Source organism: Echiichthys vipera (genome assembly GCF_963691815.1).
Source record: "Echiichthys vipera genome assembly, chromosome: 15".
In the NCBI taxonomy this organism is placed as follows: Eukaryota; Metazoa; Chordata; class Actinopteri; order Perciformes; family Trachinidae; genus Echiichthys; species Echiichthys vipera.
In genome coordinates, this window is record NC_139840.1 from 27,691,068 (window position 1) to 27,713,826 (window position 22,759).

The window sequence follows — 22,759 nt, forward strand, 5'->3', positions numbered from 1 at the left end:
CTGTATAACACACAGCACAACAGGCGACAGTAGCGACATATGGAAATACATATGATATGAAAGAGTGCTCTTGGTATTAGGCAACTCTGACATTTCAAGCGTTTTAGTGGGAATTTCTTGTTGACAGATAAGTAAAAGAATGTTACGAGGTGACGGTAGTAGCGACGTAGTCACGTCATCTTACGACCCGGAAGGGAAACATTGGCTGTTCCTCCCAAAGACATACTGTGTGTCTATGGCTCCTCGTGCTGTTCGCCCCTCTCGTCCAACAGTAAGTCACATGCTACAGGAGAGGAAGAATACAAAGTGTGTGTGTGCGTGTGTAAAGAGCCCTGCTGTTAAGTCTAGGCTAACTCAAAGACATGTTCCCGTCAGTGTGAGCACAGAGCACCGCTGTTTCCTATAGTAACTACTAAAGCACTACTCAGTGAACATTGGTGTGCACAGTTTACAGTTGGTGTTTGGCACTGCGGTCAAGCGAGCCGCAGTTCTTCTTTTCGTGGTCAAACCAGCGGCACCAACATTTCAAGTGCGTCCGTATTACAGAATGTATGTCACACGCACGGAACTTCCGGTTTTCAAAATAAAAAACGTTGGTTATTCTAAGGCAGTAAAACAGACTGGCCGATGAACTAAAATACTATGATCTGATGCTTTCATACTAATTTATTACAATGAATGACAATTTGCACCTTAATACTACGTTTACTGCTCACTTACTCAGTGTCGAGCACATTTACTGTATTGTTTGAAAAATTTGGCCTCAAACTTCCTTTTTTGGCATTGATAAAAGGCATGATGTGCAATATTTAATTTACTGTTAAATCTCTTTTATCCATAGTTTCTGACAAATAATGTGATACAGTTGACCTCAGGACCATCCTGACTATTCAGCTTATTTGCTGTGTAGTTTTGGAGAGATTCTGCCTCAAAGTTCTTTCTTTTGCAATGAATAAAAGGGAATATTGCAGCACCTAGAGGCAGAATTTCTCAGGAAATATTTTTACTGTCTTCGAATTATCGTTTTATTTTGAAAACCGGAAGTTTGCGTGCTCCGTGCATTTCGCATACATTTTGTAATACGGGCGCACTTGAAATGTGGTTTGACCACGAAAAGACGAACGGCGGCTCCCATGAGCGCAGTTATTTGTCTCGTGAGTTGCAGGGTGGCACGAGGTAACTTGACAGAGCATATGTCATGGTGCTGTTCACAGTAGTGGTCCGGCGGAAAGGCCATAGCTCACTTCTGCTGGATTCTTAGGGTCACAAAGGTACTCGAGGGTTGTTCTGCTTCTCCTTTACTCCAGTTCAGAGGAAAGTAGCCTCTGCTGCCCTGCATTCACCTGACAGCTCCATAATGGATCATTGTTCCATGCAACAGTGCATACAGATGTTAAGAGCTACAGCATTTAAGTGCTGCCTACACTTAAGAGCATCAGCAGTCATTTGAGATGTATACATATATGGGGTGGATGTTTAAATGTATGGAGACCCATCTGGCACAGAGTGACACATATTTGAACATGTGTGAAGTATATGTGATTCCCCTCCCCTGGCCCTCTGTAGCCTTGCAGAGATGAGCTGGTGTGTGCTGGATGAGGAGAGGTTCCGTGGCTGCTGTCAGCTCCTCCTGCAGCAGTCAGAGCAGCTGAGAGACGGCTGGAGCTGGGAAGCAGTCCAGGTGAGGAGCTCTGGACTCTGTGGCCTTGCTGTAGACAGAGCCTTAGCGGCTGCTTTGCTCCATGAGTGCAGTTAATGTTCGTTTCTGATCCCCACTCAGGGTTCAGAGGAGGGCTACCTGAAGAAGACTGCCCTCAGGTCAGTCACCATTGACTCAAGCCCAGTGTGGGACCGGGAAGGATCCAGTTCAGACTCAGAGCCACACACTCCCTCTAACTCCAGGTCTGATCAGCTGGAGCAGGACATTGAAGAGGTGAAATACTTTTTTTTAAGTTGTATTCAATGTAACCTTTAATTGAAATATCAAACTAATAATTGTTTCATTTTCATTTTTTGGTGTGAAGCTGAATGTAGTGTTCAGGTATTATAGCTGATAGATTCTTTTAATCAAATCATAATTTCTGTTTTTTTTCAAATTAGCTGAGTTGCTCCACAATCTATCCTGGTAGCCCCTGGCAACCGCAGAAGTGCAGAGTAGCCCTGTGTGGGAATCACTGAAGGATGATTACAGGCTTACAGGACAACAGAGACAGCTGCTAAACTCTATGCCATCACCACTGTCCCTCTTCCTCCACAGTCTGTCCTCGCTGCACCAGTTGACAGTGACAGCATCAAAGATGGCATCCATGATGATGATGATGATGATGAAGATGATGGGGTCTGTACGCTGTCTGAAGGCAGCAGCCAGGTGCTTCAGTATGAGTACCACATCCTGCACTCCTGCAGCTACAGTACTCCTGTGCTCTATTTCAGAGTCTTCACTCAGGGTTAGTTACACCTGAGACAGCCCCTGCATGCACACACTGCTGCTCCAACTGTGGCAAATGTGTGGGATTTTGAATATTTACACAGTTATTGTTTGATGTAGATGATTTAAGTTCATGTATCCTTTGTGAGTGGTTTGACTTTGTGGTGTTTTACTTGCTGCAGAGTTACATTTTTACAGGTCATTATCAGTGCATTCACAAGTTAACTTATACACATCACAACATGAGTCCTCATGTCCAAACACACAATTTATGTATTTCCTTTATTTTTATTTTTATACACACTTTACAGCCTGTGCATGCAAATGATTAACAATTCTAATATACAACCGCCTCCCTCAGTGCGTCATCACTAGAATTAACTAGAAGAGACAAAACTCAACCCAATTAAATAAAAATAACCGACCATGAATAAAAAAATCCATGTACACCACAGCGAGTGCGAGAAGGATTATTAAATGTACAGTGTGTAGTTACAAGCCACTCCCAGAAACTAGGGGACTGGGGCGGCCTGTAGCACAGTGGTCAGAGCAGTGGCCCCGTGTAAAGAGGCTGAAGGACCGCTGCATGTCTCCCTCTCTCTCTCTCTCTCACCCCATTTCCTGTTCGTCCTTTATAATGAGGGCTTGAAAACTGCCAAAAAAAAACCCAGCTAGGGGACCAGCAGATATGGGAACTTCAGGCACAGCCGGAACTAAAGAATCTGTGTTAAGCTCAGCTGCATAAACCATCAACGTTAGCTTGTTACTAATGTTAGCTCTGTGAGAGGCTAACTTTTAGATTGGTGTTCATTAAAATACATATTTTTGAAAAGTGCTGTCACCATCTGCTACTAACGCTGTTAAACCGGGAGAAATACACGTTAATTATTAATGTCAGCTAAAGGCAAGTTTACGTTACAGGTTTATTGTTGACCACATTAATGTTACTGTGTTATTAGCTTTAACCATCACACTGTGTTTGAGAGGCTGGAGGATTTTTTATTTATATAACAGGAAGAGCTCAGTGACATTAAACAGTGTCCTGAGACGGACAGGCACATAAAGTCGGTGCAAAGAGTTATTTTTGTACCCTTTTGTTGAGAAAAAAACGATTGGATCAAGCAGGAAGTGGCTGTAGTGGTGGCTTGTCTTAAACGCAGAATCTCAGTTGGGGTGTAGTTCGTTTTAGAAGTGGACGCTACAGTGACTCACTACCACCTCAAGGCACACGCAGTTTTACAGTACAAGACAGGACAGACTCATTTCAGTAGGTATCTCTGCAGCACAATAACAACATAACATCATAACTGTTAATTCTTCTTTTTATGTTTTAAACTAAACATTCAGCCATATGGTACACATTGCATAATTATGCTACAGAAATTAAACAAGTTGCCATTTCTTATAGAACCAAACGCAGAATGAGACATCATCAAAGCAGACAACACAGAGATGTATTAACAATATAAGCTCCATGACACACACACACACACACACACACACACACACACACACACACACACACACACACACACACACACACACACACACACACACACACACACACACACACACACACACACTTTGAAAAATGCATTGTTGCAGGAGGAGAGGGTCTGTACATTTTTGCATCTTTGTCAGTATTTCCTGAGTGTATCCTCAGTGATATTGTTCCCATGTGTCGCCCTGTCAGAGGGAAGGAGCCTGTCATTGGAGGAGGTATGGAGCTCTGTTCATCCAAACTTCAGGCTTCGACTTCAGAGCAGTCCTCTGAACACAATCACTCTGCAGGTAACGGACGCAAAGATGTAGCCCTCAGCTTTATTGTCACCACGTTTCTCCTTGAAACTCCACTGAGGTCTCCTCTCTGTGTCGGTGTCAGGAGCATCCCCTGGTGGGTCAGCCTTTCTTTATGCTCCACCCGTGCAGAACAGAGGAGTTCATGAGGCCTGTGCTGCAGGCAGCGCAGGACCAACACAGGTAGGAACCAAGCAGCATCAACATGCTGATATGATAATGTGCTACTGGAAATCAGGAAACCACCTCACCTCAAGTAGATATCTGTCTTCATAGTGATTTGTGCATATGTGTGTGTGTGTGTGTGTGTTTGTGTGTGCATGTTTGCAGGCCAGTGAACTACGTGTTGTCGTGGCTCAGTGTCGTGGGTCCTGTGGTGGGTCTGGACATCCCTCTGATGTATTCCACCAAGCTCTGTCCTGCAGCCTCACCCAGCAGCACCAAGCCCGCCTGAGGCTGCACTTTCACTCCCCGTCAGCATCACTGTGGAGTCTCTCTCTGTACGGAGGTCTGGATTATCAACCGGGAGACTGCCCCGGGACCCCAGATCCTCAGAGACGTTGAAGGCACAAGGTTGTCCGTGTGGCAATCGGCTCATTTAATTGTATTTTTGGCAATTTACTGAAACATAAAAAACTGAAATGGTAATGAAAGCCTGGGTTTTGTGGTATCTTGATGCAGATGATATGAAGATGAAGTCCAGAAAAACCCTTGTTGTCATCTTAATACAGAAAGTACATTATATTTAAGTCTCTAGATAACTTGTGAGAGCTTCCAGCCAAAATGAGGAATCTCCTGAACGGCACAGAGCTTTAGCTTTTATAGTGCGAGCATACAAAGAAAGGACAGCCCAGCCAAGGACCTTTGTTAGATGCCATTCCCTTTCTCCATCTCCCCTCATTTCCTGTGACGCCTTAACTACTAAAACTAACTTTATATTATCAGTTAAGGTGACAATACTTTTCTCTTTTATCTATCATTTGGTCAATAAAATGTAAGAAAAAAAAGAAAATAAACCCAAGGATATTCAGCTTAATATGCTTTGATTTATGATTTAGTTATGATTTACTGTAAACAGAAAACACTACACAACATGCCCCCCAAAAAGGGTAAATACTATATATGTATATGTATGTATGTATGTATATATATATATATATATATATATATATATATATATATATATATATATATGTATGTATATGTATGTATATATGTATATGTATGTATAAACAATATCCCCTTTATGTATTATGTGACCTTATCTCAGGACTTCTTACTGTCATCATTTTTTTATTTGGTGAACTGTGAGAGACTATCAGAGATGGCTGCTGCAATATAACATAATATACAAAGTACAAAATCAAATCAAGTTTTCTCCACTCAGTGACACACCTGCTAAGGAAACAACACTGGTTATTGGCAGCTTCATTCTGAGAAACGTGAACTTAGCGACACCAGGGACCATAGTAAAATGCATCCCAGGGGCCAGAGCGGGCGACATTGAATCCCATTTGAAACTTCTAGCTAAGTATAAACGTAAATATGATAAGATTGTCATTCACGCCGGTGGTAATGACACCCGATTACGTCAATCGGAGGTCACTAAAATTAATGTGGAGTCGGTGTGTGCTTATGCAAAAACTATGTCGGACTCCGTAATTTTCTCTGGTCCCCTGCCCAACTTGACTTGTGATGACATGTATAGCTGCATGTCATCATTCTGTCGCTGGCTGTCTGGATGGTGCCCGGTAAATAATGTGGGCTTAGTAGATAATTGGCAGTCTTTCTGGGGAAACCTGGTCTTATTAGGAGAGATGGTATTCATCCTACTTTGGAGGGTGCCGCTCTCATATCTAAGAACCTGGACGCAGTTGTTAGCGGTCTAAAACCATGACAACCCAGTGTTGGGATCAGGAAGCAGAGTCGCAGTTTAATACACCTCTCTGCGCTGCCCTTATCGCAGGTGCCCAGGAAGCAGAGTGGCAGTCTTACACACCTCTCTGCGCTCCCTGAGGAGCACTTACCAGCTCAGGATAGTATACAAACACTGTCTGCCCCACGATCATCTAAATTAACCAGATCAAGAATGAACAGAAGAGGAGCCATACAGAAAAACTTGATACAAATCAACGCAAAATCTGCAATATTGCAACAAAATCAGAAAATAAAATGTGGACTTTTAAACATCAGATCTTTTTTTTGATTAGTAAATTATCTGATATCAGATACCCATATCTGATTTACTCTGTCTGACTGAATCCTGGCTGTGTCATGAAGAATTTTAGCCTAAAGGAATCCACTCCTCCCAGTCATATTAATACTCATATTCCTTGAGGCAGTGGTCGAGGAGGAGGCGTTGCAGCTATTTATGACTCAGGCCTATTAATAAACCCTAAACCTAAACTAAATTATAATTTATTTGAAAGTCTTGTTCTTAGTTTTTCACATTCAACCTGGAAAACTGTGCAGCCAATTATACTTGTTATAGTGTACCGTGCTCCTGGTCTGTACTCTGAATTTCTATCTGAATTCTCAGAGTTTCTCTCAAATTTAGTCCTCAAATCTGAGAAAGTAATCATTATAGGAGATTTTAATATTCACATGGATGTTGACAATAATAGTCTTAGTATTGCGTTTATCTCTCTATTAGATTAGATTGGTTTTAGTCAGAGTGTACATAAACCTAGTGCCTGTTTTAATTACACCCTCAACCTTGTTTTGGCTTATGGTGTGGAAATCAATGACTTAATAGTCTTTCCACAGAATCCTATTTTATCAGACCATTATTTAATAACTTTTGAATTCGTATTACAGGACTACTCACCTCTGGGCAAAAGTTTCTACACTATATGTTTATCTGATAGTGCTGTGACTAAATTTAAGGAAGCGAGTCCATCTGCATTTAATTTAATGCCTTATCCTAATATTCAGGAAACGTCAGTTTCTCTGAAATTGATCACCTTGTTGACAGTGTTGCAGGCTCACTACGAACAACACTCGACTCTGTTGCTCCTTTAAAAAAGAAGATAATGAAATGATAATAAAGCAAGTTAGCTCCGTGGTATTACTCACAAACCTGTGTATGTTTTACTAGATCTTAGTGCTGCCTTCGACACTATTGACCATCACATCCTGCTACAGAGACTGGAGCATCTAATTGGCATTAAAGGAACCGCACTGAGCTGGTTTAAGTCTTATTTATCAGATAGATCTTAGTTTGTACATGTTAATGAAAAATCCTCCAGTCACACTAAAGTTAGTCACGGAGTCCCACAGGGTTCTGTCCTTGGACCGATTCTTTTCACCTTATATATGCTTCCCTTAGGAAATATTATAAGGAAGCACTCCATAGATATTCATTGTTATGGTGATGATACACAATTATATTTATCGATCAAACCAGAAGAAACCGATCAGTAAGATAAACTTCAAATGTGCATTAAGGAAATAAAAAGCTGGATGACCTGCAATTTTCTGATGTCAAACTCAGATAAAACTGAAGTCATTGTACTTGGCCCCGAAGGCCTCCGAAACTCAATAACTAAAGATATTGTTACTCTGGATGATGTTGTGTTGTCCTCCAGCACCACAGTAAGGAATCTGGGTGTTATTTTTGATCAGGATATGTCCTTCGATTCTCACATGAAACTAACAACAAGGAATGCATATTTTCACCTGCGTAATATTGCAAAAATTAGGAACATTGTGTCTCAGAAAGATGCAGAAAAACTAGTCCATGCATGTGTTACTTCTAGGCTGGACTATTGCAGCTCCTTATTATCAGGCTGCTCCAATAAGTCTGTTAAGAGTCTCCAGTTGGTCCAAAACGCTGCAGCTCGTGTACTAACTAAAACAAATCGAAGAGAACATATTTCTCTATTAGCTTCTTTGCACTGGCTACCTGTAAAATCTAGAATAGAATTTAAAATCCTTTTTCTTACCTACAAAGCTCTTATTGTTCAGGCTCTGTCGTATCTTAAAGAGCTCATAGTACCATATTACCCGACTAGATCGCTGCACTCTGAGAATGCAGGGCTACTCGTCGTTCCTAGAGTCTCCAAAAGTAGAATGGGAGGCAGAGACTTCAGCTACCAAGCTCCTCTCCTGTGGAACCAACTCCCAAGTGTTATTCGGAATACAGACACTGTCCCGATATTTAAGAGTAAACTTTCCTTTTTGATAAATCTTGCAGCTAGGGCCCTACGAGCCCTTAGCAATGTTGTTATTTTTAATCTGATTTTGTTCTGCTTAATTATGCTGCTATAGGCCTAGTCTGCCGGGGGATAATCCTTTTCCTAATACTCTAAGCTTCTCTCCCCTCTGCCTGTATCATTTATGTCTCATCAATGCATGTTACTAATTCAATCTCTTCCACAGAGTTGTTTGTGCTTTTTCGTCTCACAGGTCTCTGCTGATCGTGGTGGTGCCTGCTGCCGTGGTCCTGCATGGCGCTTCCTGCTACTATTATAATCTATAACTTAGCTGTGCTTGTTTCTACTATTCTTCTGTATTAACTGCCATAATATATAAGTCATATTCACATTACTATGGATATTATTATAGTTACTGGAAGTGTGTCTGTGTTCTTTGTCTCTCTCTGTCCATATGTGCGTCTTTTCTCTCTTTCTCTCTCCTTTTCTTCCTCCCCAACCGGTGCAGACAGATGGCCGTCCTCCACAGAGCTGGGTCTGTCCGACGTTCCTGCCTGTTATAGGGAAGGTTTTTGTTGCCAGCACACTCTACGGGGGAATTGTTGGGTCTATGTTTATCATAATTAAGTCATAGAGTGTCTTCTTAATAATTTTTGTTATGATTTGGCTCTATAAATAAAATAGAATTGAATTGAATTGAATTGAATCGCAGTGTGTTGTAAGCAGCTCCTGTCAAGAGAGAGGCTCAGGTTCTGTTGTATTATTGCCCCCGCCCTGTTAAAGTGAAACAATTTTATTATGCCTTATGTTATGATTGAATATGATCATATTAGATAAGGGATTTTTATATGAGGGACACTCGAGGTAAAAGGGCACACTGTGCCCTGCTACAGTACCTGTGTTTCATAGCTGCTCCATACTGGACCTTAGAGCAGAGTTCTCCCAGGACTTTAGAGAGTGTGTGCTCCTTATCAGTGAAAACACTGATCTCTGCTCCGTAGATAAGGCTCATATATGATAGGAACAATCCCTCCCCATCTGTCACTGTGTTGTTCTGCAGCTCTTTACAAAGACTACGTTTTAGAACTCTAAGGACAGTAGGAAGAGCAGGCAGGAGAGGATGGGAGAAAGAGAGGACATGGAGAACAGGTCAGCGACAGACATGCTTTCTTATCTATCCAGCCGTTTCAAATCTCAGACGTATGACCTGAGGATTTAGATATCTTGTTACATGCTAAATGTTGTTGAAATGATCGAAAGATTTGTCATCAGCGTGTCTGTGTTTGGCTGTGTTCCTCCAGGACGGGGCCGCAGTCTGACCGCCAAGGTTCAGAATCAGGACAAAAGAGAGACCTCTATCTGGGCGTCTTAACAAAACCACACCTGATAATGATTTCTGCAGCTGTTGCTTTTGTCCTCCTGGTCATTATCATTACTGTCTCAGTCGTGCTCACCAACAAGTCAGGTACAGCACATAAACATATGATTCATTCAAGCGTTTAGTTCATGTTGGACACATCAGACATGTTGTTCATCAATGTAGAAACCTATCGAGACTATGTGCATTGCTGGTATGTTTGTAAAAAAAGAAAAGCAAATGGAGGCTTTAAAATAATCTTAATCATCTCACACTAATATTCTACCACTAATCATATTTCGCTTAAATGTTTGTAGTTTGATGCGATGTTTGAATGTGGTTTCCACCTTGATACCAAAGTATATTTGGCTGGGTCCAGACCTTAGAATCCCCCTGATCAGGCTAAAAGTATTGTGTAACCATAATTACTATCACTTATGTGACCTTCAATTCTGTCTTCACCAAGTAGATTTAGAAATTAAATTATGAAGTATCTTTTGAGAAATTAAAAGGCTTACACAATCCACATATTAATCTTTTCCGCGGTCAAAATGGTTAAATGAGGTATTTTGACTGAGGTTTTGCTCACTAACTCTACAGATCTGGACCTCAGCTACAACACAACAGCAGAGATTTGTGTTAAGAATTGATGAAAAGTCTGTCATATATGTCCAGAAGGATGCAACTGTTAAAACGCAACAGTGTCTATAGATAGAGAGAGAGACTGAAAGACCATGTCAGAGATGTGGTCTGTGATCTGTCATCACACTGACAGAGGTCTGTGCAGCTTGTGTTCAGATTAGGGCCGATATGGGATTTTTAAGACTGATATCTATTTTAGAGGGGAAAAATTCACCCTATTACAAATTGGCAGCCAATATACACTCACCAGCCACTTAATTAGGTATGCCTTGTTAGTACCGGGTTGGACCCCCTTTTGCCTTCAGAACTGCTTTAATCCTTCGTGGCTTAGATTCAACAAGGTGCTGGAAACATTCCTCAGAGAGTTTGGTCCATATTGACATGACAGCATCATGCAGCTGCTGCAGATTTGTCGGCTGCACGTCCATGAACCCTTGATACAAGGCAGGATGGATGCATGCTTTCATGTTGTTTCAAATTCTGACCCTACCATCCGAATGTCGCAGACCAGGCAACGTTTTTCCAATCTTCTATTGTCCACAGAACTGCCGCTCACTGGATCTTTTCTTTTTGGGACCATTCTCTGTAAACCCAAGAGATGGTTGTGCGTGAAAATCCCAGTTGATCAGCAGTTTCTGAAATACTCAGACCAGTCCGTCTGGCACCAACAACCACGCCACATTCAAAGTCACTTCAATCACCTTTCTTCCCCGCTAGGATGCTCGCTTTGAACTGCAGCAGATCGTCTTCACCACATCTACATGACCAAATGCACTGAGTTGCTGCCATGTGATTGGCTGATTAGAAGTTTGCGTTAACGTGCAGGTGGACAGGTGCACCTAATAATAATAATACAATATAATAATAATATAATAATATGTAAACGTTTTGAGCTGCAATGAAAATAGACCCTTTTTATGTTAATTGTGCACCAATATGACACTGCAAATGTGCTCAGAAAGCTGTTTTCTTAAATAAATAACTACACTGAATATACAGTGTATTACATTGTCAACAAATTCTAAATGAACACTGAAAAAAATAAAAAATAAATAATCAATTCAAATCAAATAAATATCTTGTTTCGTTTCAGTCAAGTGCTCTTGCTGGAATAGAACCTAAACAGAAGAAACTGAATCATAATATCACATAAAACTTTCTGCTGCCATTATCTAAAGTTTTATTTGATTAGGATGGTCAAAGTTCTTGTGATAACAGAATGTTTCTTTTAATGGGATAATGCCCCATACAAATATTCATCACTAGGCACCATGATGATCATAGGTGTTAGAGAGAGACTTGACCACACTCAAGATTACCGGCTGTCCTAAAAATAATAATAAAGGGGAACTCCATAGAAGATTTACCAGCTTGGAAACAAATGTAATGACAGAAGACGTGCATCGTAATCTGAATGCCTGCATACGGAGATGAAGGTCTAACAAGAAGATGCTATTGGTTAGCCATGGAGAATGTAGCATCCAGCATTTTTAGAGCTTGACCCATGCTTGGGACTCAAAGTCAGGATATTTTTGCCTCTGATCTTCAATTTTAACCATTCTCATTTAAATTAAAGCACATCACTAAAATGAGCACACTGCCTGTTGGGTCTCAATTTAATTAGAAATTCAGGCGTATGGGAGTAGTCCTGTGAGACCATCCTGATCTTGCGAGCTCCATTGCTTGTTAAACTACATCACTGACTTCTGCAGCACTTCCTCTGAATGTGTGATCTTAAAGGTTGGATATGGAGAATGAGCAGAACTCCGCCATCTAGTCTCTCAAGATTGTAGTCCCAACAACAAAAAATTATTCCAGCAGTCAGGTTGCCAGTAGACTACAGGAGACCAGAGTCTGTTTGAGCCTGTTTGAACCTGTCCCCTCAGGCAAATCAAAACATAAAAACAAGGATTAGGGGAGTTTGCCTGACAGTTAGCATGAGCTGTTAGCCGTTCCAGCTAAGTAAAGATGAAAGTGATGGTAGCGATCAAGGAGAACCGTAGCCATTTTGGTGTGTGTTTGAATGGCGTTTCTCTCCTTTCTCTCAGTCTATGGAGTGCATGCTCGGCCTATAGTGACTCTGGTTTTTGCCCGTCTCCGCTCACTCAGCTGCTGGGACAAAGAACGCCCCCTTCACTGAGGCTCCGAAGCAGCTGCAGGATTGGCAAACTCCATTTCACCCAGTGCCAGACTACAGTAGCTGCACCCAACAACAGACAACGCCCAACGCTTTTGGCTGCTACCATGGAAACACAACGGGACAGAAAGTCATTGTCAAACCCGTTAAAAAAAATTTAAATATTAATTCAGACTAAATATATTTTTTTATGGGTGTATTTTATTTTTAAATATATCTTTCATGTAGAATCTTTATTTAATGTATTATTTAATGCTGACATTAGTCTGGTCAGCAGTCATACTACTAGGCTACTGTTTGGGGCCGTTTATCCATTACTTTTTGTTTTCTATTTCAACATTTCAACTGATATATTTAACTAACCATTCAAACCGTTTATTTATTACTTTTAGCTATGTTATCCTACTAACTGATTAAGTTAATATGTGGATATCCTTTTAATCAATTCCTATTTTATATTTGAGCTACAACTAGGCCATGTGGTTGGGAATCACTGCTGTAGAGTAGGCCTCATCTATCTAACTAAAAAGGAGGGAGTCTCTGTCTGTCCTCCAATTTGATCAACCCCTCTTTCATCATTGAATCAGGTAGGTTCATTTACGTGGAGATGTTAAATCAAACGTTAACAGGCTGCCATTTCACATCCACACAGTGGGTCTATTTTAGGCCAAATACAGAATTTTAAGCTTCAGGCAAACAAAAAACGTCAAAACGTCCATATTTTTGAGCCTGGGATTGGTCGGTGAACACGAGATGCATTATGGGATATGAAAATGATAACGAAAATCCGAGTGGTTTCGTTTCGATCAAGCAGAAAAGGATAAATAACTTTATAAAGCCCTCCGGTTTTGGATTTTTGAAGTTTTCCGGGCTGGATTACAGATCTTCTGAAAGGGCCGTGAAGGCAACAAACAGGATGTCCGTAGAATGAAGCGCCACTGTACAAAGTCTCAAGGAAGAAGCACCGTAGACAGGCTGGATCACAACACCCCTGACAGGGACACACATGACCGGGAGGGGCCGTCAGAAAGCCACAGAAGTTCCATGTCAGCTATGCCAGGTAAACAAAGCGGACGCCGCTGTGGCGAAGCAGTCTGGCGATACAGGGGTTCTTATCAACATGGAGCTAGTGTACAATATTGTGATTAGACGGGAGCAGTAGGGGCTCTAGCCCCGAACGCCCCTCCACTCTGAGCGGTTCGGCGGTGTACTGAGTTTGTAGCTTCAGTGAACGGAACTTAAGACAGACCAATCAGAGAGACTGTACAGGATAACGCGTCTAAATACTGGTGTCTTATTGGTTGACTGGTCTCTGGAATCCTTGGGTTGCCATGGTTACTTTTCCAACGCTAGCTAGCCTAGCTCCCCCATAGTGAGCCGGTGTAAACATCGAGAATAGGGGTTAAAAACATGGTTGACAGTGAAGCTGAGACAGGACAACAAGGTGTGTAAATGTGTCTGAGCATAACAAGTTATTTATTTAGCTGCACTTACTGACTGCTGCACTGCGCTGCAGTCAGCAAACCGTCAGGAAACCTTCAGCAATGGATTAGTTGTGCCTCAGCTTGGCCAGCGGCACCAAAATAGACTCGTTTTGCGGCATTTTTGTCATTCTTTTTTTCTTTAATGTTCAGAGAGTCGCTGCTCAGCCAGACCCCCTTGTTCAGCGGGCTAACCCGTCCAGGTCTAACCCACCCAGGGCTAACCCACCCAGGGCTAACCCGTCTAGGGCTAACCCACCCAGGGCTAACCCACCCAGGGCTGGCCAGCGGTGACACAGAGAATGAAGCTGAAGAGGAGCTGAGAGTATGTTGGAAATGACATCTAACTCGGGGAATATCCATGATTGTACAAATAATTTAAGATGCTCCAGTTTATACATAATGAAATTTAAAAAAAATCACACCAAGTTGCACAATAGAAGTGGAATCAGGAATGGCCAAAATGATAGAAAACATAACAAAATGATGAATCCTGTTTACAGCCACCAAGGGCTTTAACTTATACTTATTTTAATTGTCGATTAATCTGCTGATTCTTTTCTCAATTAATCATTTCTTTGATAAAATGTCAGACAATAATGCAAAGGAGGTGATGTCTTTAAATGTATGTGAGAGGCTGAAACCAGCATTTGATAGATAATGTATTGTTCCCCTTGGGGGACATTCGGCCTAGACTCAACATTTTATGCCATTTTTTGCATTAAAAATTACATTAACAATTAATCATTTATCTAAATAGTTGGTTATATTTCTGTTGATTGGCCTATTGATTAGTCAACTTATGACTTGTCACTTTATGACACAGTAACATCTTCTTTCCTGTGGTTCTAGTTTCTGTTAAGAGAGAATAAAGTAAAGGTGGGAGCTGCTATAGGAGAGAAATGAATAACATGCTCTCTGGTTCAATCGAAGACTGAAAAATTTGGACTACTCTACCTGCAGCAAAAAGAGAAGATACATAACCTCCCACCTTTTTGTTTGAATAATGTAAAGCACTTTTATATGTGCCTGTGTTTGTCTTGCTATCCAATCAGGCCCTTCAGCTTCTCTTCCCTCGTTTTCTACTGGTGGAGACATGCTGGACTTCCTGGTTAAGTCGGGTGATCTCAGCAAACCCGACGGTCTGTTGGCTACCTGGCATCACAGAGCTAACACTAAGGAGGAAATGAACAAAGCTCTCACAAGTAAACTCACTCACATTTTTGATCACTCAGACAAAGTTGCATTCTTTTTTGGTGATGTTGTTTGTCCCTGAGCTTTACACACTGTACAACAGCAACATTACACTCCATGAAATGTATGAATCCTCAGGTGATGCTATGATCCTGGAGGCTGATGTCACTCTGGAGGGTTATGGAACACCCAGTGAGAAGCCAATCCCTATCATGGCCCACCCTCCTGACATATATAGCGACAACACTCTGGACCAGTGGTTGGATGCTGTGCTGGCCTCTAGAAAAGGTACAGCAGAGTAGAACAGGAGTGCCTTTCTTTTCTGTGTCCATCTTAAGAATCAAAGCATATATTTTAAAGCTCTGTGTCTCCCTGCAGGCATGAAGTTGGATTTTAAGACTCTTAAATCAGTGGGCTTGTCATTGGACCTTCTTAGTCAAAAGAACAGTAGCAGAGGGATAAACAGGCCTGTGTGGCTCAACGCAGACATTCTCCGGGGTCCCAACGTACCAGACTTCCTGCCTCCAATCAATGGAACCATGTGAGGAAGATTGACTTTTATGTATTTTGTATTTCTTCGCTATTCCCAGGCTTGTACTCTACATGTATTGCATGTAAAATTGCCAAATTAGAAACACCCGTCAACAAATATGAATTTAGATCAGATTTTGGTTAGGAGATGCTTATCCTACAGGCGTGAAAATCACTCACCTTTCGGCGAAATTTGCCTTTGAAATAGTTGACTTATGTGAATCGTATAGATCCGATGAGAAAATATTTTGAGGAAAAGAATGGACGGGACATGGAGGTATACCAGAGATTATCAGTGAACTACGAACGTACGAATGATGGAATATTTCCTGGCCCTTTGAGCAGAAGCCTGTGTGAAACAGTAATTCATGGCCGTGGTGGCCGATGTTGACTGCTGTCCTCTCTGATCTCAACTCCTGGCGTGCTGGGAGACTTGCTCCACGCGCTCTCTGTAGGCGCGGCCACAAGTCTCCGCACGCTCTTCTTCATGGGTTTCTGAATCCTCTTGGCAGCAGCTCGCTAAGCTCAACTCTGTTGTTGTTCTCAATCGTTTCTGTCTGGTTAAATCCGTGGTTAAATCACCACATCAATGTTTCTTTCTACTCTGAAAAAAAGAAAAGTTGACACAGAAAACCGTCAGTTCACCAGAGAATGGACAGTAAAGTTTTTGTTTCTGTCACTGTGAACCCTGTGTTTATTCTGCAGCCATATCGGTGTGTAAAGAGGATAACTTAAGAGATAATTCATTGGTGTCAGTCCAGTTTTTGATGAATAAACTAATGTTTCATATGTGCTTGTAAGCCTGGTAAAGTAACTAGTTACTGAAGTAATCAGATAAATGCAGTGGAGTAAAAGTATAATATTTCCACTGATTTGTAGAGGAGCAGAAGTATAAAGTAGCATGTCATTAAAATACTTAAGTAAAAGTAAAAGAGCCTCAAACTTTACTTTAGTCCAATAATTGAGTGAAGACCTCTGGTTAACAGATTTGTTCATTTAATAAGGATTGTTTTTTGACAGGGTTGTTTGAGGTCTATTGCTTTACATTGATAAAATAAAGACAATGGGCCTCATTTATCAAACGTGCGTACGACCATTTCCTGGCAAACGTCGGTATTTATCAATTTGGACGTGAGCGGGAGCTACGATCAAATCTCACGTCTGGTCTGAGATCGTGTACGCACATTTCAGCCTGTGGATTTGCGGTGTAGCACAGCAAAACCTGGCTGAAAATAATGAACAAACCTCAGCTGTCATTAAGCATAAGCAGTCACATATTAAGAACAGATCAAAACGGATTCTTAAAACGAATAAAAAAATAAATAAAAATTGTGGTTGGAGCGATTTATCGTACTCATGTGCGTCTGAAGGCACCATCCATGAATAATTACGCATTCATCAATCGCCAAAACTACCACTCGATAAATGTACAGGTGGTTTGTGGTGCCAAGCTATCGCTTTTAAATGTGGTGGCCAGGTGACCAGGGGGGGGACACACACACACGCAATTTTTTAAATATCAAAACAGCTCGGCTCCAGCCCCCCGCGACCCCGACAATGAATGAATGAATGAATGTGTTGGCGCGTGGATGCAGCAAGAGGCACTGCAGAGCCAAAGTCATCCCCTCGGTTGGTGGCTACCCTCGTTAAATTGCATTAAATCAAACAAGGTATCAGATGATTAACATCTTGGTATGGTTCTTCTAGATGACAAAGGTATCCTCTTATGGAATACCTAATGACCCACCGGTAGCGCCAGTGTTGTGCTGTATTCAGCACCCCGGCCGTGAAATGCACCCTTCGCATTATAGGTGATATTCTGGATCAGAAGGCTGTTGTTTCCACCTATAGGAGTAGTTTATATACAGGTAACCCACAGCGGTCAGAACATTGGTTACTTACAGTCTTTAAACTATGTTAAAGAGTTTAAAATCACAAACTTGGATAATAGCGAACACAAAACAACACCTTTTTTATATTCTGTGGAAATAAACTGCAGCCATAATTACAAAATGAATTAAATGGATCTTTTGAATATCAGCTTTAATGCGAGGGGGTGCATTTCACGGCAGGGGTGCTGAATACGGCACACCTGTCCAACAGTGCGCACACACGCACTCGGGTCTCAGTGGAGCGCTGCTTCGGGTTGACTCCCTCCGTTATTCTTTTCCATACAGCGTTTTTATGGGCCCCTTTTATTCCACTCTTAAGACTGCCAAAAAGCACGTCCTTATTTTGCTCCATCTCGGATGTAAGGATGCCGATCTGTGTGTCGGAAAAGTTTCTTTTCTTCCCAGTGTTTCTCCTCTCCATGTTTGACCTCAGTGGGCGAGGCCTCCGAACCAGGAATATTTAAGGGCGTAACATGTTAAAGACGATCGAATTCAGCCGCCGCATTTATCAAGGCCCGCTCATTCGTACGCTGAGATTGGTCCGATAGGAATGTTTCATAATTCACACGTGGGTCCTTTCCTACGACCAATTATGCGCTCAGATCTGCGCCTGTTTCCACGCAAGTTTGATAAATGAGGCCCAATATATGCGCTCCTATGTCGCTGTAGTGTTTTGGAATATCCGCCCAATCCTTCTCACCTTTTTCACCCCTGACCCGTTTTCATGCCTGATCCTAGGAGGTCTGGAAAGTGCATCAGAAAAAAATGGGGTGCAAGAAAAGGTAGAATAGAACTGAAAGGAGGGATTTTAGTGAATTGTATCAGACTGTTAAGTTTAACGTTACACTCCGGGTCCAAGCGCTCCGTTGAAACAAAACGAACAAGAACGGCCGAACATGTGAACAATTACGATCACCTCTAACGTCAGTTATAGACATCTTTTTCATCCATAAGAAAGAGGTAAAATGATAACTTTAAAACTCAGATCTGTTCAAACAACTAGGAACACGGCGTTTTAGAAATACGAGGCTTGGACCGACTTGGATAAGCTTGGAACTCATATTTTGAAAGGGCTTTATGTCACGTCTTAACAGCCAGATAGAAACAGGACAAACATAAACTATCACATTTTCATTAACTCACTGCCCCATCATAACATACAGTACATTCATCTCCTCTCCCTCCCTCCCTACCTTCTTCCTCCTTTTCTAGTTTCCTGCAGTTGATTCAGCAGAAGTTTCCAGATGCGACTTTGTCTCCTGGATGGAAGGTATTCCATTTTCACAGCCTGATTAGGAAACACGGTGTTGTACTTGTATATCACCCTACAGTCAGGTGGCTGGTGTCAGTTAGTCTGTGGATCCAACACTTCAGTCCTTGAGCACTTGAGTTTTAGCCAAAGATAGCAATGTAGCTAGGATTTTAGAAATAGTGAGTGCTACATGCAGCTACTCTGCAAGAAGAGTGAGGCTGTACTGCATTTAGATCTAACCACTGCTGTGCCTAACATCAGTATGCTACCATGCTCACAATGATAATGTCACACTGTTTACCATGTTGACCATTTTAGCTTAGCATGTTCGCATGCTACTTTTTACTTATGAGCACTAAACTAAAGTATTAAAGTACAGCTGAAACTTTGACCTGATGATGGTGCTGAATGAAGAGTCGGAGGATCACCAAAGTGATTACAACTCATCCTGAAAGGAACATGAATGTCTGAACCAAATTCCACAGCAATCTATCGGATGGTTGTTGAGATATTTTCCTAAAGACCCCAAATGTCAACATCACGGTCATCAAGACTCAAGTCACTTAGTCTCAAGCAAGTCCCAGGTCATTTTTTGTTGGGCAAGTCAAGTCACTTGAGTCATCATGTCTCTAGTCAAGTGAGGTCTTTCTGTCAGTTCAAGTTGCAAGTCACTTGAGTTGACTGGAGTCCAAGTTACAAAGTTTTGAGCCCAACAGCTCTGGTGCTAGAAGATCAACCTTTGTCTGGGAACCACAAAATACCATTCCCGGACCCCCTCCACTAGAGTGGCTATAAATTAAATATATGAGTGATTGTCATTTCATTTTTTGCAACAAATAGTGTTAGCTTAAGAATCAACCCTGTCTATTTTGCTTAGTCCATCACTGTTTTGATGAAATAACAGCCAACATTACAATAACATCTACAGGTTTTAATAATAAGAGTTTGTTTTCAGCAGGACTGTAAGGTGTGGTTTGATCATATAACCAAACAATGCACCAACAATCCTCAACTTTTTATTCAAATGTTGCTACATCCTGATTGGTGCACAGAAGTATGTGACATCATCTTTTTCCCTTTGCTAGTAAGAAGATGGTAAAGTTGCACTGTATGCTTCCAGGGCCTTTGATGCTCCTCAGAGGATAATTTACAGCTGACTTTGCATTGTTTCTGACAGGTAGCCTATTCTCCATTCTTCATTGAAACCTACAGCAGGTCCATGGTGGAAGAAATGTACAATATGATCAAAGATGTACCCCAGAAGGTAAGCTTTAAAAGACACAAATAACATCAGTGGTGAATACTAAACTGAATTCCTGTCCAAAGAGTGAGTGGGTGCTAAAATTGTAGATGTTAAAATGTGTTGAATATTCGATGGTAGGGAAGGACAGTGACTTTCACCTTGATAGTCTGATGTGTGACAATAACCTACAGTATATGTCAGCTGAAGTCAATCTGCAATAAAACATGAATCATTTGTGTCTTTAGGTGACATTCCCAGTCCATGCCCTTTTGGTTCGCAGTGGCTGGCAGCACATCAGCTGGCTCCTCAGCCAGTCACCACGGTAACACAGACAACTTCCATCAGTATTATTTAAGCAATAGCTCACGACAGCCTGTGGTATATTGTAGAGGTGTGATGAGATATCGTCCCACGAGATCTTGTGATATTAAAATGTGACGATATTTCTCATCAAGGTGAAAAGTTGTTTCGTGATATCAATGCATAAGTAGCTAAATGGCAACAAGGTGACAGAAAAGACACACACAATATGTGAGCACTGTAAGAAGATAGTGCTGTCAGCACCATAACACATACACGTAACACGTGGGCCCTGCAGCTTCTTTAACATCAAGCTACAAGTTAAAGCAACAGTGTTGGCTCCTGACGAACCTGAACACACGCACTATGCAAAAGACACCTGCAGCACCACCACAGCTGTACTGAAAACTGTTAAAGTCTTGTCTCGTTCTCGTGGACTCAGTATCATGTATCGTCTTGTCTCATAGGCTGAGGGTATTGTCACACCCCTTGTATATTGGGATTACATCACGGCTAATGGCCGTTGATTGACGCAATAGAGGGATGATAATCTCCATAGCTGTGATCTAATCCCAACATATCGTGGCCTGAAGTGAGCTTTTGAGCTTTTATAAAACAGCTGTGTTAAGTATGGCAATATTAAAGAGACGAACAGATTCCAATTTAAGCCATTTCTATTAACAAAAATCATCCGTGAAGCATTTGTTCTTACAAAGACATAGGCCCTCCTGGCTGGCAGCTGCTATGGAACGTACTATCTTGACTTGCCTGTTGCTGCCATGTTAGCTTAACCTAGCATAGCCTACCGGTTTAGCCTGATCACTGCAGTCAACCCAACCTGTGTTATCAATCAATCAAGTTTATTTGTCACATCATGTAATCCTATAAGGTACAATGGCACTGTATGCGGTGCTGAACTGGACACTAAACTGCTTTGCTAGCTCAACGATGTTGAAACGTAGATATATATTGCCATGGAGATATTTCAGCAAGAGAGATGGTCTCTACTTTCTGTTGACTCACCAGTCAATTTAAGCTAACGTGAGCATGTGGAGATTGTGAAGTTTCTCAAACTGAATAAATACCACACAGACAGTATAAACAATAAACTGCTTTGCTGGCTCAATCTTGTTATAACTAAGACATCTGCTAAAAATATTTTTTTCCATGGACAGATTGAGCTACTACATCTGTTTAGTTTAAGCTAAAGATAGCACTCCGTCACCACAGTTGATGATCCAGACACTATTAATACCAGAGAGCATTGTAAAAGACTAACCAATCACTTTATAAACGTGTTGGAATATTCTGCAGATACAGCACTTAGTTAAAGTTCCTACACTGTATCAAAGATGAAAGCAGAGAATTATATCGCGGCTAACAACCAATCAGAATCACTGTTTGCATTCCCTGCATCTCTGCTTCATTATAACACAGTTCACAGAAGCGTCCATATTTAAGTTTTTTTTTCCTGAGAGAAAATGATCTGGCTTACAGAAAGTTCTATGTTGTCAGTTGCTGACCACATTTTGTTCATACGTAAGTGTTCAGTTACAATGATAAGATACACACATGCTGTTGATTCTGAGACAGTTTTGGGATTGTGATTTATTTTCCAGGTTCAGTCTGACTTTGTGGCAGGGTTCAATTCACCCAAGCATCAGTGACCTGCTGTTTGTTCGTGAGAACAGCTACCCGACCAGAGTCTACTACGATATATACGAACCAACGCTGTCTGCATTCAAACAGGCTGCAAGTAAGTCAGAAGCTGTTTGTTTTCATCTTTGATCTTTCATCGTCTTTAAATTTCACCAATTCAATTTATGCAATTTAATTTCTTTTACTTTTTTTTACCTGACTTGAATGAGCTTGAAAAGATCCAAAAATAACCAAATGGCTTTGAATAACTGTATAGTTTTTGGAATATTAGACACCCTGGAATTCCAGACGCACTGCTGGCCAATGTCTATTTGCTCTGCAGCTGCCTCTGGGCACCAACCACTGGAGCTCATTAACTATGACAGCAAACCCTGAGTCGCCAATCAACTCATACTCTCTGTTATAGGGGGCTTAAGCAGATGACGTTACCTCCATCAAACTCTTCTCTAAAACAAACTCTACCATTGACGTGTTTCTGTCACTCTAGATACGTCACCTTGTCCATTGCTCTGATTGGTCGTAGTTGGTCGTAGTGCTATTATGTGCCGTGGTATTTTGAACTGCATGCATTGGTGCTGCCCCTCGAGTTGGGAAGGTCTATCGCTCATTGTCACACCCTACGTCTGGATAGATGTGCCTCTGGATTTCCAGGATAACATTTAATTTATCAATTATTATATAAGATAAGATTT

General features: G+C 41.4%; 2 protein-coding genes across 2 annotated transcripts in view; both read left to right on the top strand.

Annotated features, from left to right (window-relative positions):
* Positions 1 to 210: 210 nt before the first annotated feature.
* atg10 (ATG10 autophagy related 10 homolog) lies at positions 211 to 5,228 on the top strand. The gene is made up of 7 exons (XM_083929194.1): positions 211 to 271; positions 1,567 to 1,681; positions 1,781 to 1,933; positions 2,258 to 2,447; positions 4,122 to 4,219; positions 4,311 to 4,408; positions 4,556 to 5,228. Exons 2-7 carry the CDS (start codon positions 1,577 to 1,579, stop codon positions 4,677 to 4,679), a joined length of 768 nt encoding a protein of 255 aa, XP_083785320.1. The 5' UTR covers positions 211 to 271; positions 1,567 to 1,576; the 3' UTR covers positions 4,680 to 5,228.
* Positions 5,229 to 13,301: 8,073 nt separating this feature from the next.
* fam151a (family with sequence similarity 151 member A) overlaps positions 13,302 to 22,759 on the top strand; it is a 21,969-nt gene continuing 12,511 nt past the window's right edge. Inside the window, exons 1-8 of the mRNA XM_083929082.1 lie at positions 13,302 to 13,575; positions 15,052 to 15,201; positions 15,329 to 15,478; positions 15,569 to 15,731; positions 18,826 to 18,883; positions 20,043 to 20,129; positions 20,354 to 20,430; positions 22,028 to 22,164. Coding sequence (XP_083785208.1) covers positions 13,443 to 13,575; positions 15,052 to 15,201; positions 15,329 to 15,478; positions 15,569 to 15,731; positions 18,826 to 18,883; positions 20,043 to 20,129; positions 20,354 to 20,430; positions 22,028 to 22,164 — 955 coding nt within the window. The 5' untranslated portion in view covers positions 13,302 to 13,442. The remainder of the gene's footprint in view (positions 13,576 to 15,051; positions 15,202 to 15,328; positions 15,479 to 15,568; positions 15,732 to 18,825; positions 18,884 to 20,042; positions 20,130 to 20,353; positions 20,431 to 22,027; positions 22,165 to 22,759) is intronic.